The following is a 15,796-nucleotide window of genomic DNA, read 5'->3' as shown; positions in this document are numbered from 1 at the left end:
GCACTCAGACTCGCTCTGAGTGGACGGGATTCTAGTGACTGACCTGCCACTGTGGAAATAAAGTTGGGTATAACCCTTTCACCCCAAGAACATTCTACTGTCATTTCTTTGTCACACTGAATCCATAGTGAACTTGCCTGTGGCTGAAACCCATTGGCAAGACATTCTGCTGTAGGGATTTTACCCATCCTAATCTGTAAAAGTAGATAGTAGGTCTAGAAAGCATCTTTAGGTCTCTTCTCTGAAATGAAAATTTTCTGTGCAGGCTGGCAGAGAAACCTACTTGGTGCCTTTAAATGTCCAAGAAATAATCAACATCCATCATTCAAGTACCATGGGTATTGTTTGGTTTATTTCTCTGAATTGAGAGATACATATTGTAGGGAAAATGGGAGTGCCCATGGCCAGCATCCTCACCTGACCCTAATCTACTTGATGATGGAACTGGCCTGCTGCTAGGCTACTACTTCCACACCTGTAGGCAATAAGCCACTATTGCCTGTATTGCTGTATAAAGAGCTCCACCTCACTTGGGGCAGAGCAGAGGCTGGAGGCTGGAGGCTGGAGGCAGAGGCAGAGAGATAGCCTGGAGCAGAGGCAGAGACAGAGACGTGATGCATGCAGACTGCCCCAGAGGCGGATGAGATTCCAGCACTTGACTTGCCACCAAGAGAATAAAGCTGGGCATAAACCCTTTTATCCCCAATATTCTGTCATTTTTTGGTCTCACTGAATCCAGAGTGAACTTGCCTGGGGCTGAAACCCTCAGGAAAGACCCATATAATTAAATATTTATAGAGAAAATTGCATTTATTTTATTTTAAAGAATAGAAAATAAGATTTACAACATTCTCATGAACAGATTCTAATATTTTTATATGCAGCTAGCCTTAATATGAATTTTTATTATCATCTGAGATACATTTCCTCTCCTAGTATACACTGTGGAATGGGGCACTGATTGATTGGGCTATTGGTAGCCTCTCGGTAACAATTTTTTTTCAGTTAGTTCTGCATTGGACTCAGCAAAAATTATCTTACTTCCATTTTTCCTTTTAAAATACCTGCACTGCCACCATTTATTATTACAAGCAATAATTCCTGTACTACTATCAAAACGTCAGAGCCTAAGCATTCAGGTAAGCACAGACAAGTGGCTCCAGCATTGGGAGATGGGCTTTGGACTTCCTCATTAGGAGCTACATTTGAGTCAGGTTATGAGCCGCATAAGTAAAATCAATTTTCATTACTTTCTAGTCATGCTTCTAGAAATGATATTAGCCAACCTGATTGATGTGTTATTCCTAAGGCTTGCTATGAATGACTCTTGAGGTATGCTAGAAAGATCAAATTCACTATGAACATGAAACATTTTTAATGATATGTTTATTAAAAATTTCATCCTAGGCATCATATGGACACTACAATCGTCCCCTCGGAGGACTCTTTGCTTCCCTAACCTAACAGAACCAGTATTTCCCACCTATAGTGCCTGCCCTTTCAGGGGTTGACCCATTCATTTGTTCATTCATTAAGCATCAATTGGTCCCAAGCATTGTTTTGGGAGGAGGCAGAGGGTGGGAAGACCACCTGGGAGAAGGACATCTGGACCAACATCTGAAGGGGTGGGGGGAGTAACACTGCAGTTGGCAGCAGGGAAGGGTGGGCCAGAGGGCCATGAGGGGCAGGGCATGTGGCACCCTTTGGGACCCTGAAGAGGGTCCAGTCAGCTGAGCTTAGAGTTCAGGGCAACAGAGGGAAAGATGGCAGCCAGCCACCTGCAACACCTAACCAGCCCCTTCACTAGAATGTTGGGCCGCTCTTTAGATCCCATCTCCAGGCCATCTTAACCAGCAGCACCACTGTAGAGACAGCATAGCCTCTGACCTCATGGCTGGCACACTCCCTCCAGAGCCGGGCACTTCCCAAGCACTGGCACCCGTGACCCTGCCAACCACCCTATGTGGCTGACCCTGTCATGTGCGCTGTGCTGGTGATCTCTGCATTTGCTTCCGCCAGTCAAACAGTCTCTATTTTTGTGTTTGTTCTCCTGTGACATAGGCCCATTCCCCTCATCCTAATACTGCTCCTAAGACCATATTCCCATTCATTTCTACCTACTGAAGTGTAGACACAATCACAGCATAAGCCACTGAGGGGATCATTTTGGCTGCATCTTTCCTATTCAGAAAACCCTGCTTCTATGAATGCTTATAAACATGCAATGAAAATATCAGTGAGGAATCAGTTCATGCTGTGGACTCCCATTGATTAAACCTCTCCCCTTCCCTGCCCATGGGGCTGCTCTTTCATCCCTCTACCTGTACATGGCGACTGTGTTGTGTCAAGTGTACTGGTGACAGTCTCATGCAATATGTTGGCATTGAAGTGGGCCCATGCCTCCAACTTCCAAAGACCTTACCTCTCAGTCACACCAGGCAGGATGAAGAACATCCAGAAGTGAATTCCAAACACAAGAATGACCTGGAAAATGACCTTCCCCAGCACAGTCTTCCTGAGGTACAGCGCTCGGTCCACCACCATGGTTCCAAACTGAATGAGCACCATCACCAAAAACGGCCCGGGGACCTGGTCCTCCGACAGCGAGGAGGTGATGTCTGCTGCTGCCGAGTGTTTCTAGGAGGGAGACCACAGGTTCAGGCACGAGCAGCAATACACAGCACAGCAGGACTTGGTTCATGGATGCATGTGGCCTTCACTCCCAACCTACCCCAAAGGCCCAGAAGCCAAAGACGATGATGACGAAGTCGACAGTGTCAGCTAGGAACATGAGCACGTACACATCGGTCACAGCGCTGTAGTCTGGGTGGATGAGGTCATAGAAGAACCGTCTGATGGGCACATATATTTGCAAGGTTCTGCAAAACAGAGACCACACCGCCTGCCTTAGGAGGAATGATCAGATTCGCTTTCTCCACACTCCTCTTTCCGACCAGGTCGACAGTTCCTCTGGGCGGCTGCTGCGCTGACAGAGTGCGTCATCACTCACCAAGGTAGGTGCAAGGCCCTGATGGGACCACACTGCTTCTCTTGCTCAAATCCTACTAGAGTGGCAGAAAGCCCCAGAGTGAGGGGCTGGGTTGCAGATGCACTTGCTCTCCGCCTGTGACACCTTGAGTATGCTGCTTAACTCCCTGCGTTTTAATTTTCTCTTCTGTAAAACTTGGGTAATGAAAAGACCTGAGTCCCAGGGCTGGGGTAAAAATTCAGTGCGAATAATGAACACTCCAGCCTGGAGTCCTGACCCCACCCCTGGTAAACAGCGGGTGGTCCCTGCTCCTCCCCTTTCCATACCCTGTGCCTCTCTGGGGTCCCAGGTAGTGCCCTGTGTGTCACATCTTGCTCTGTCCTTCATTATCGCATGCTCCTGGCCCTGGCTTGCCTGCCCAGCCTCTGCCCTTGTCACTGTGTGCTGGGTTCTGCCTTTGATAACAGGCCACGTTCGTGTGGATGGCCCTCCTGGTCTCAGAGTACACATTCAGGGACCCCTGCTGCCCCTCCTCCATTCCCATTCCTCATCTTCTGCCTGTCTATGTCCCTGGCACTTGGGGGGACCTGTGCATTTTGCTGGAGCTCCGCTGTGTGAGTTGGAAAAACTATTTCCCAGTCATACGCCTGTTTCCCTTCCCTAGGATGCTCTGACATATGCTCTCTGTCTGATCAGACTTTACTGTGGTAATGCCTTGTAATACATACTGTGACCCCTTGAACTTACTCATCCTATTCAAATAGAAAAGTGTGTTTATAAATGCAGGGGGTATAAAAATGAATCACACTTGCTGAAAAGTGATTTTTAACAGCAATATATCACCTCACACCTGCCAGAATGGCTACTATCCAAAAGACAAGAAATAACTGGTGTTGGTGAGGATGTGGAGAAAAGGAAACTCTCATGCACTCCCGATAGGATTGTAAATAGGTGCAGCTGCTCTGGAAAACAGTATGGAGGTTCCACAAAAAAATTAAAAATAGAAATACCAAATGATTCAGCAATTCTACTTCTAGGTATTTATCCAAAGAAATGAAAACACTAATGTGAAAAGATATCTGTACCCCCATGTGTTACAACATTTTACAGCACTGTTTACAGTAGCCAAGACATGAAAGAAAGCTAGGTGTCCATGGATGGTTGAATGGATAATGAAAACGTTATATATATATATATATATATATATATATATATATATATATATATATATATATATAAACAGACATAAAACAGGAAATCTTGCCATTTGTTTTGACATGACAACATGGATGGACCTCAAAGCCATTATGCTAAGTGAATTAGTCAGAGAAAGTCAAATACCATATGATCCCCCTTACACTTGGAATCTAAAACAAAACAAAACAAAAACTCAAACTCATAGACAGAGAGAACAGATTGGTGGGTGCCAGAGGAGTATGGGTGGGTGAAATGGGTGAAGGGAATCTAAAGGTACAGACTTCCAGTTACAAAATAAAGAAGTCGAGGGGATGAAATGTACATCATGGAGAATATAGTGAATTATACTATATTGCATATTTGAAAGTTGCTAAGAGTAAATTTTAGAAGTTCTCATTATAGGAAAAAAGTTTTATAACTGTGCAGCAATGTTACCTAGACTTACTGTGGTGATCATTTCTCAATATATACAAATATCAAATCCTTAACATTGTACATCTGAAACTAATATAAAGTTTTATATCAAGTGTATTTCAATTAAAAATATAATAATGGGTCATTTTATTCAGCCTTAAGTGGATGTTTGTGATATGAGAAGTTACTTCTGTGCTCTTCTCCTGTGGTTTATAGAAAATAATTCATACTGGCTCCCCAGCCCTAAAATAAAACAGGTTTTCATGCACTCACTTCTTTATGGTAAATGCTTTTGCATTGACTAAGTGTTCTTGAAGCTTTTCCATATAAAGTTCCCTTTTGCTTTTCTGCTTGATGCTCAAAACACTGCTTCCTTTTTGACTGCTATTTCTGGTGCTCGTGCTGCCTAGAAATAAAAAGAAACCAAGCTGCAGTGAGTTACAGGTTTGCTGACATAAACATCACAGAGGCCCCCGGAGCTGGCCCTGCAGAGGGGCAGCTTGAAGCTGTTTCAGAGGGCGAGTCTATACAGATTCCCATAAGAAAGGCGGCTCAAAACATGGTTCTTGGCTTTGCTTCCATAGCAACATACATCTGTGGGTTTTTACACCCAATGCTGGCTTTTCCCGGGTTGTTATGTGATTTTTATCCCTGGAAAAAATACATTAGGAAAACAGTTTTTACAGTCCTAAATAGGGTCCTAGGCTGTGGGTTTTCCAGGTTGGGTTGATGACCCATGCCTTTTCTCATGTTCAGATTACTCTACCTGCTGCAGTAAATATGAGTGTCTGAACAGTGTTTTCTGAAGATGAGTACACACATTTGAAAAGCTTCAGACAGGATCATATAAATACAAAAGCCCAGTTACTCCAGGAGTGGCAATTGTAAGGCATATCTGCTTTCTGACTGTATTCACTATTTAGTATGAAATTAATAACCAGCTTAGGGAAAAACTAGATGGTTTCACTAAAAGCTCCTACTGATTAATCTAAATATACAGTTGACTCTTAACAGAGGTTTGCACTGTGCAGGGCCACTTAATATGTGGACTTTTTTCAATAAATAATTGGAAAAAATTTTGGAGATTCACAATTTGAAAAAATTTTTTTCTCTTACTTTATTGTAAGAATACAATATATAAAACATACAACATACACAAAATATGTGTTAATTATTTGTGTTATCATTAATGCCTTCAGTCAATGGTAGGCTATTAGTGGTAAAATTTTGGGTGAGTCAGAATTTATATGCAGATTTTCAGTTGTGAGGAGGGTTGGTATCCCTAACTTCTGCATTATTCAAGGATCAACTATATTTTCAAAATAAATCATGATTTTTAACATTCTGAACACACTAGGAAGAATCTCTGCATATAATATAAAAACTGTCATGGGCCCAGCATTTACTAGTACTGGGAAGCATGCTGGCCACTTTTCACAATCCCTGAAATCCTTGGCCTGGGAAGGAAACAGACGTTTTGCATAATGATGTGTGACTGCTCCGGGTCACACAGCAGAATCAGGATTTGAACTCCGGTCTGCCTGATTTCAAAGCACTTTGTTTTCACATCACAGTGTCTGTGTCCTCCATGCACCCAACCAAGCACCCTGCCCCTGCCCCACTGGCACAGGGAACAAGGCTCCTGGGCTATACGCCAACGCAAGGATACCACCAGCCGGATACCTCTTTTGGACCTATTGGAAGAGAAGCTGGACCGAGGGGACATCTGGGTGCTGCTGCAGGAGCGTTTCCTGCGGACGGCGGTCGGCTGCTCAGGGAAGGTCACGTGCACCGACTCGGAGGACGCGGCCAGGTTGATGGACCTCAGAGAGTCGCAGGAGGCTCTTCGGCCCTGACTGAAGGAGAGCTCGTCATCCGACCCCTCGTCTGCGCTGCTGTCGGCGAGGTCATCCTCGTCCCATAAGCCGTGGCACTGAGGAAGTGTGGGGAGGGACAGTCAGCGCCGTTTCCATGAGGGACCTGGTTTCTGCCCAGGGTATCTCATCCACACACTGTGCCCCCAGATTAGAAAGCTAGTTCTAAAACAGGGTGAGTGTAGCTGATAAGGCTCTTATACAGCTGACATTTGCTAGATTTAGAATTCACCTCTTCTCACCAAAAAAAAAAAAAAAAACAACAAAAATCAAACCTATATGAGGTGAAGGCTGGGTGATGGCTGTGTTGCTTAACTCAATGAGGAATGAGGTGAATCCTTTCACAAGGTATATATCAAATCATCTTGCATACTTTAAATATTGAATAAGCTTGTCAATTATACTTTAATAAAGCTGATATATTTTTTAAAAAAGATTAGAAAACCAAGGCAGGGGAAAGGATTCTAAGACCGCTTATTATCTAGATGTTTACGTTGGTCCCAGCAGAGTGGAGATGGGTGGGTGCAGATGATGAGTCTGGCTAATTAACTGAGGTGGAGACAGATGTTTGGTAGATGGAGTGGAGGGGAAATTACCATGTCTTGTTCCTCCAGCAGAAGCACTTTCCAAGATGTCTCTTTGTGCTCACAGCTAGGTTTTGAAGCATTGAGCTGAAGTATCAATGGGTAAATTCAGCCCCACTGTCGCACATGCATCAAGTATCTCTATGAGAATAATGATATGGTCCCTCCCGCAACCTACGCAGCAAGTTCTGAACCTTCACTCTCCCCTGGCTGCCGCAGAAACAGAGCTGCAAATGCTTTATTCAAAAAATGTTGGCCCACGTGTGACCCAGAGATTGTGGTGCACTCTGTAGAGTCTGATTTTTGCCTCAAGGACATGGGATAAAAGGGGATAGATGGACAGATGGGAGGAATGATGGCAGAAGAGCACTTAGAAACCAGGCACCTTGCTGGAGCAAGATGCTCCCTTGACCTTACATCCCCCTGACGATGAGCCCGCTGCTGTAGGACAAGGCCGCCCAGCGGGCTCACCACCTCCTGAGGGCCCAGACTGCCAGGCTGTGCTTCTCCACCTCATCCAGTCCCTCCTCTGACACGAACTGTTGAAGGAAAGGGCTCCAGGCCAACTTGCCAAAGCTCGGTTGGTCGAAAAACAACTTGGAGAATGATCCATTCATTAAAAGACAAAGTCACCTAACTTAATGATGCTTCTTAAATATTTGCTTATAGATATATTATTTTTAAAAGACAGTCAATGAATGTATTCTTATAAACAACAAACATTTCAGATTTCTGTGACAGGATTTTTCAATTTATATTGATTTCTTTCAAATTGTTTGAAGTTGTTTTCCCTTCTGCCAACATTTTGACATGTTTATATTTTTTCCTACTTTCTTAGCATATTTATTTGTTTATGAATTCTTCCAATTATATGAAACTTGTAGCAATTCATACTAAATAAGATAATTTTAATTTATTTTGAAATTTCCACATAGCTTTAATTGTTTGGTTTGCATAGAAGCATTGTTTAATTAGTACATTTTTTCAAAAGCTGTAGAATAGTTTTGTATTCATATGAAAAGATTCCAAAAAGTATTTTTCATATCACCAGCTAACTTTCAGCATAATAGCACCTCAAACACATTCACCATATATATGAAATTTTCAAAGAAATCAGAGTAAGTATATCAATATGAAACACTAAAGTTTTGTTTATTATATTCTTTAAATATAAAATTGTAGCTGTTAAACCATTTAAATATGAATGAAAAATAGAAAAAATGCTTAAAGGTATATGTAAATTTTTAAAATGACATTCAGGTTATAAAAGTTGTAAAAAAATTCTGAAGTTGCCAAATTTATACCTCTTTTTTAATTGAAATATTGTTGATATACAATCTTACACTGGTTTCAAATGTACAACACAGTGATTCAACAGTTACTGATATTAAATCCTCACATCCTCTAGTGTGGTTACTATCTATCAATGTAGAAAAATGTTACAGAATCATTGACTATATTCTCCATGCTGTACTACAGTTTCTGTGACCAACTTATATTGTGACTGCAAATTATTGTGCCCCTTTATCCTCCTCACATTCCTCCAACCCTAACCCATCCCCCTGGTAACGATTTTTTTAAAATTGAGATATAATTGACATGTAACATGATGCTATCATGTCTTAAATATTGAAATTTAATACTTTCATTTCTAGAACTAAATAAATAAGGTTTATACATTTATCAATATTCTCATAATAATAAAAAATTGGATAAATTCAGGTAATTTATCAGAAGACCTGTAAAATTTAGGCAAATTTAATTTGGCTAACTGTTTTTCTTGAGTAACACAATTCTGCAAAGCTACCACACCCCAGTGACCCAACTAAGGCTCCCCTAGAATGGAGATTTAGGGACTTGGGCACTTTGCAAGTGATGCAAGACACAGATGGAAGATCTTGATCAAGGTACATGCAAATAAAGCCCAGCTTGAAATAGCCCACTGAGTAGAACAGAAGTTGAAACACTGTTATATGTGTATGTGTGCATATATGTATGTATGTATGTGTGTGTGTGTGTGTGTGTGTGTGTGTGTGTGTATGTACTAACTTAGGCCTAGCTTGTTTTAAAAAGAACTGATAAAGATATTACTTGATAAAATGCATTTAAAATATTTTATAAAGGGAGACAAGGTTAAAATAAGAGAAAGTAAGGTTGTAACAAATGTATGCTGTGCAAAAATTTCTAATTTTTAGAGTTGAGTGGCATATTTCCAAATTTGGCTTATGGTCCACAATATATAAGAAGAAAACCCACTCAATGGTTGGGGAGGTGACAAGAGTTACTGACCTTGAGACTGGTCATCTTGCAGATGGGTCTCCCCAGGGCAGTGTAAGGAAGGGATTTCTCAACAATAAGCTTACAAGAAGCACAACCCTGGGCTCCACTGGACCATTTAATGTGTGATCTCTTGCTAAAGCTTATGCTTTTAGGACAAGAAATGCCCAATAAAGGCAACTGCACTAAAAGAAATTCCACAGAAGTTCGAATGGAGATGAGAAGCAATATGTCCCACCCCAAATTGTAACTCTGATATTCTGGCTCAAACTGGGAGTAGAACCTAGTGTATCAGGCATTAAGATATTGTACAGCATTCAAGCAATTCCTGCAAATGTGGATTAATTATAATATGTTCAATCAAGTGCAGAAATACGGAGAAATTGTCTCCCAGATTTATTGTAAGCTCCATTACTGAGCACACAGTGTTGGACAAAGTGTCCACGAAATGAACAGAGCTATCTGTTTAAAAAGAGAAAGACGTACAAGGAGGCGCCACCACTGGCCCCTAGGCCCCATCACCAGTCCTAATGCTCAGATGCTCCAGGAACATTGGGCCACAATGATCAATATGTGCTGGTTAACTGTTAATGTGTAGTACCTTCAAAATTGATCGATGGAAGAAGAGAGCCAGGAGCTGAATGAGGTCATAAAGTACATAGCCTTCTTTCTTTTCCACTCCTATAATATTAGGGGGGTGGTAAGGCTTGTCTTTGTGCAATTCCACATTCTTGTTCCAGGGAAAGAACCCAAATTGGAAGAAATACTTGACCACAATTGCCACCTATACAGGGATGATAGAAATTTTTTTAAAAAAATTACTCCTTTTAAGACTAGTTCTATATAGGAAATAATGATATAGGAAATTAAGAAAAAGATCATTTCACAGTTTAGATGATAGGAATGCACATAGTTAATAACATTATAATTCTCACTGACCATTGACTTAGATAAGAGCAGTATCTTCCTCTTACAAGTGCCCTTGACGGCAGATACATCAGAGCCAGTCAGCCATGACATTACTTAAGTGATTCCTTTATTTTTGAGGAGTTGGCTAATTTATACTGATTTAATTAGATATTTATGTAATTATTCAGCTGCTAAATATGATAATTAGAATAAACTTGAACAGAAAAGTTTGTATTTTGCACATTGTTTTGATTTGTAATCTTTAAGAATTCTGATGTGCATACTTTTCACTTTCCTCTGATCTCTTCTCACCATTTTATTGTTCACTGGAAGTTCTCCTCAAGAAAAAAATAAAAGTAAATGAAACAAAAACTTGCCAGTTATACTGGTAACCGGTTCGGTGTATATATGTTGTAGAGAAGCAGTATGCAGAGGTAGTAGGATAAAGGAGAAAATTGATGGCTTTTATTTAAGCATACCTCTACTTCTAATGTCTATGTCATCAGGGGTTAATTGCAATATACACAATTCATTAATAAAAATATTTTAAAAGTCTTCTTTTGATGTAGTTTCCCTGTACCTCCTATTATAGTAATAAGATACATGATATTGATATTTAGAACTGAATACTTTTGAGATGATTTAATATATAACTTCGTGTTTTGAGATTTGTGAAAAGGCTAATTTTCTTACCTGGCTCATAAAGAAAAGTTTCACAACAATGGTATTGTAATTGACTTCTAAAGGATAGTTCTCTTGATACACAGATTCTAGAAATTTGTAGGTTTATAAATAATTTAACAGCAAAAATTAAAACAGTTATTCTCAAAACACAAAGAGACATGATAACCCAAGGCACAAAGCCTCCTGGCTTCCCTTTCATTCCCTATTTCACGGCTGTCATGGGAATTTGTGACCTTCTATATATTTAATAAGGCAGGATGGAAGCAGGTTCACAGAACCGGGCGCAGTGTCTCCTGTCCCCTTACATGTGATGAAAATGGGCTGGCAACTTACCCTTTCTGTCATTCAGATTTTTAAGTGGGTGCTTATTGACTTAGTGTTCTGATGTGTGGAAACTGGCTTTTAGGTTTAAAAATGGGAAATATGCATGCTGCATCAAATGATGTTCAAAGTGCTCACTATATTGTTTAATGCAGTGTCCAATCACCTTAGATCCACTGGCACCATTTGTTTCTGCATACCGTTTAATTAGCATCGCAGGGCAGACAACCAAACTTCAAAAACCTACCCCACTGCCCTTCAACTGGGTAACTTGGGGCCAGTTGTTCAATCTCACTGAAGTTCTTCCCTTGCCTGTTCAAACAGAATGATATTAGCACCTACCTTGTATGAAGTGTGACATGTGAAAAGATATATAAGTGACTATCACTAGATAACTGTTAGTTATAATCATTTATCTCTCTAAGAATATCCATCTAACTGATTTTTCGATGTGAAACTCTGGGAGTTGGGGCAGAGGGAATCCATAGAGGGAATGCCCTAGTGATTTTCTAGAAGGTTCCACCTAAGGCTTACCTCTGTGTAGACAATGGCCATCATCCAGAACCGCCTGCTGGGCCTTGGGACAGACAGCATGGCCCAGAGGAAGATCAGAATGGGGAGCACGAGGGTGATCATGGAGGCAGAGACCATGTGGTTGAGGATGATCACAAAATAGCACACCATTTCTGAGCGGGCCACCAGCGTGTTATACATGGCATAGAACAACAGCAAGAACCGGGGCTGGCCCACGTAGAATTTTTCTGACTCTTCAAGCTCATCATCATGGAACATCCTGTTAATAATATACACCGTGATGATAAATGTCTTAATTTCTCCAAATTACTGATTTCCATTTGCATGATCCCTATGTCCCCAGCTTTCTTGTGGAGTCAGCCTAATGGTGTATCTCAGAAATGTGAGCAAAAGTGTCTTATTACAATTTTTGCTAGTTCTATGGTTCACTGGTGAAGTGCTGAAGCCTGTTTTGTGCTTGCAGTCCACAAGGACTGAGCCATGCACATAGCGGCTCGAGTGTCCAGGCGCACACGCTAGCCTCCTAGCTCGCACCCAGCGGTCCCCTCTGGCGGCCCGTGCCCTGCCCGGCACTTACTTGCTCAGCAGCAGCTCGCTGGCCGTGAGCTCGTGAGTCAGGGGCGGTAGGATGCTGGACTCCAGCCTGTCCGAGCGGCTGTCATCGGGGCTGACCGCCATGCGGTTCTGAGCTGCGGAGCCATCACACGAGCCAAAGGACAGGCGCTCGAAGCTGACCGCCTTGCTGTAGGAGGGCGGGGCCTCGGCTTCCCCGTCCTCAGTGGAGTACTGGGGGCACTCGGTGTCAGGGCTGAGGCCAGCCTCTGAGGCCTCCGAAGCCTCCTCTGTCTCTTCAGGCCCCGCGCCCCCGCCCTCGCTGTCGGCGTCCCCGGCCGCCTCCTCGTCCTGCTCGGCCTCCACCTCCGCGATGGTCTCCGTGGTCCCCTGGCGCGAGTACAGCATGGTGCACTGCGTGGGCTCGCTGTCAGGATAAAGGGGCCGCACCGACCCTCACCTTAGCATCCAGGCACCTCGCAAGCCTCCCAAATAAAAACATCAAGGCAGGTGAGAAAATCATACACCGCACCCCCTGCATTCCATCTGCCTTGTTCCTGCAGGAGCCCCATGTCCATCCGATCTGCAGAGATTGCTGACAGCGGTCTCATAAACGCAGAAACTGACCCACAAGGGACCCGGTGAAAACCAGAGCAAGACACATGGCTCAGGAGCCGAACCCACCTGTGGCAGAGGATTCTAATCCTACCCATTCACAGCCATGGGCTCCAGTGTTTATTTATCAATCAGGACAAGTTGGCTTAGCATACCCACCATGGCATGTGTATTCTAAAGAGGGGTGCACATGGAAATGGAAAGCCTTATTCAGCTTCGGTCTGTAGGTGTTGGCCAAGATGTATTCTACTCTCAATTCTACAAAATGGGTTCACCCAGGCCCAAAAGGGGAGAAGAGCAATGATAAAATATTGGCTAAAAAACTGCATGATTGAAAAAAATAGCCTACTTCTTTAATATTTGTTCTTCCTCGCTGTTTTTCCATCCTTTGCCTCTTTCTTACTGGTGCTTATTACACTTGACTGAATGTTCACCATCTCTCCAGCTCTCAGCCATCTCCCACTGAGTTCTTGGCCTTACACATGGGCACACCCACCCTGGCCTCCCCCCCAGTGTGATCTCCCTTTTGGCTGCTTGTTCCACCCCCAAGGGACTCCTGCTCTCTCTCCTCCCAGCTACTCGTTTCCTTCTACCAGCTCCCCTTCAAGTGTTCATTTGCATCCTCCACTTATCATTACTATTTTAGTCACCCTGTTCATTTCCCTTGCATCTCTCCCCTTATTTCCCTCCTTTATCTTCTAACTTTCCCTGGCAGGTTTGTAGAGGAAAAGAGGGAAATGAAAATATAGCAGCACCACCAATGAAATTCATGGTATGCCTGTTACTGTCTACCCCAGAATCATCTAGCCCCAGAGGGGAGGGGGTCAAAAATTATCCAGAGACGTGGCATTTGGCACATGTAGAGCCAGCATTTTGTTAGACTCTGAATTTGTGTTGTATCTGAATGGCATATAGTGAAGAGCTCGGTCCACAAACACTGAGGTTTCTCAAATGCACAGCTTCTACTCATTTTTCTTGTCATAAACACCTATGTAGACATGTCAGTGAGTGAACAGATGGATGGATGGGTGGGTGGGTGGGTGGGCCTTGGCAGAGACCTTCAGGGCATCCTGAAACTAAAGAAGGAGATTTGTGTGAGCCTTTGGACATAGCCGAGGAGCCTGATATTCCCAGGGGCTTGGTGCTAAGTGTGCACATCACACAGAAGGCCCTTGGAGTGCTAAGGCAATCCAGACTTACCTCAATTAGACATCACCTCCTAGGAAGGCCATGGAATTGATCACCCTGGGGAGTTTTCACAGCACTGGAACCAACCCCACACCAGGTCTAAGTTTCAATTGGACATTAACCAATTACAAGTATGCTTTCTGTGGTTCAGGATCAGGTCTGGCCCTGAAGGGATTTGACAAAACCTGGTACCTTCATGGGTTAGCAAGTGGAATGGCATAGCATGTGCCTGCCAGAGGACATCTCAAACTACTGAGGCGTTCCTATCAGTGCCCGGCTCCAGAGTACTGCAGCACTGTACCAAGACATACAGCTGACAACAAAAGGAGGTTAACAACCCTCAGATTTGCCAGTGTCAACAGCCAAAATGGAAATTTGTTTTGAGTTGGGTCATTTTGGTGGCAGGATAAGCACAATGTAGCCGATGCCTTTGTGCTCCTGTGGACCATTCTAAGGCAATTCCCAAAAGAGCCTTTGGACTGTATGCAAATAATTTCATTTCCAAATGATTATTGTTTTATGGTAGGATTTAATGAGAAACTCAAGCCCAAAGCAATTTTACCAAACAAAACAAGTTATGATCTACAAAGATGATATTTGCTACTGTGTTATAATATTCTTTTCAAAACCCAATGATAAAATTTATTTTGACTTTCCTGTCAATCAGGCACATAATATGCAGACAGATTAATTCCATATCAACTAGAATGACTATTTGTGGCAGATTCTGGATTTTTCCTATTGCATGTATCCTTTGGTGAAATTATAAGAAAAAGTTTTTTCTGCCTTCCCTAACACATTTTCCCTCTGAGGACCGCCTACCTAAGCTCTTAATCAAGAAGGAAACATGCTTATCTCTTTGAAAATGAAAAGTGTGAAATACTTACAAAATGTTTACAATAAGGATTTTTAAGAAATTCCTAACAGACAAAACTAAAGAGAGGTTAGTTTAATAGAATGCTGCCCTGGGAACTACCAGTGATGTCCCAGAAAGGGCGATGGTTATGCTTTGGTTAAGAATCATGCAATTCTTAAAATAAAAGTTAAAAAAATATACATCACAAGAACTTATATTTGCAATGACATGGAGGGAGAGAGAGTGATACAATTATGGAACAAAGCATGCACAAGTTAAGCACCTTGATGCTAAACTGCCACTGTCAGCTGATGAGGAGGACACATCCATGCTGAACATTTTACGGAGCCTAGGTCGAGCACGCTCACTTGTTTTAGGAACAGTTTCAGGTCCATCTAAATCATCAAGGGTAGACTGCCTTGAGAACAGCATGGTTGCTTCAGTGTAGCAGCTAGCAGCGCAAACAGTTACAGAGACACAGTGTTAAAACACCAGTGGTACATCGGTTTACATGTGGATCAACTGACCAACACACAGCCATGCGGCAAACCACACACACCAACCACTGCCAACGGTGATTGCCACAGCAGGACCAAGGACAGGAAAGGACCTGTTTGGCAGGACAGTAAAACACAACAGTATTGGGTTTCTAAAAATCGATTGGCTAGTGATAAATTATGCAATGTCCCTCCTGGGAAGGACATGGAAATAGAATAATTACAAGTCCCAGCATTTCTCCCACAGAGCAGTATTCATGTTTTTATGACTGCAACTGAGGGTTTTTTAAAAAATTAAACAAAGA

The 15,796-nt window shown here is 42.5% G+C and overlaps 1 protein-coding gene across 2 annotated transcripts in view; it reads right to left on the bottom strand.

Moving 5' to 3' along the window:
• PIEZO2 (piezo type mechanosensitive ion channel component 2) overlaps positions 1–15,796 on the bottom strand; it is a 455,534-nt gene that overhangs the window by 20,056 nt on the left and 419,682 nt on the right. The window contains exons 38-45 of one of the 2 annotated variants that reach the window (XM_036880702.2): positions 15,278–15,445; positions 12,361–12,762; positions 11,784–12,042; positions 9,937–10,119; positions 6,284–6,533; positions 4,874–5,006; positions 2,732–2,879; positions 2,423–2,637 (exon numbers count right to left, since the gene is read on the bottom strand). In XM_036880702.2, the coding sequence (XP_036736597.1) occupies positions 2,423–2,637; positions 2,732–2,879; positions 4,874–5,006; positions 6,284–6,533; positions 9,937–10,119; positions 11,784–12,042; positions 12,361–12,762; positions 15,278–15,445 (1,758 nt within the window). The remainder of the gene's footprint in view (positions 1–2,422; positions 2,638–2,731; positions 2,880–4,873; positions 5,007–6,283; positions 6,534–9,936; positions 10,120–11,783; positions 12,043–12,360; positions 12,763–15,277; positions 15,446–15,796) is intronic. The other variant, XM_036880703.2, reaches the window with a different exon arrangement.

This window comes from Manis pentadactyla, chromosome 6 (genome assembly GCF_030020395.1).
Source record: "Manis pentadactyla isolate mManPen7 chromosome 6, mManPen7.hap1, whole genome shotgun sequence".
In the NCBI taxonomy this organism is placed as follows: Eukaryota; Metazoa; Chordata; class Mammalia; order Pholidota; family Manidae; genus Manis; species Manis pentadactyla.
This window is presented reverse-complemented; position numbering and strand designations above follow the sequence as displayed.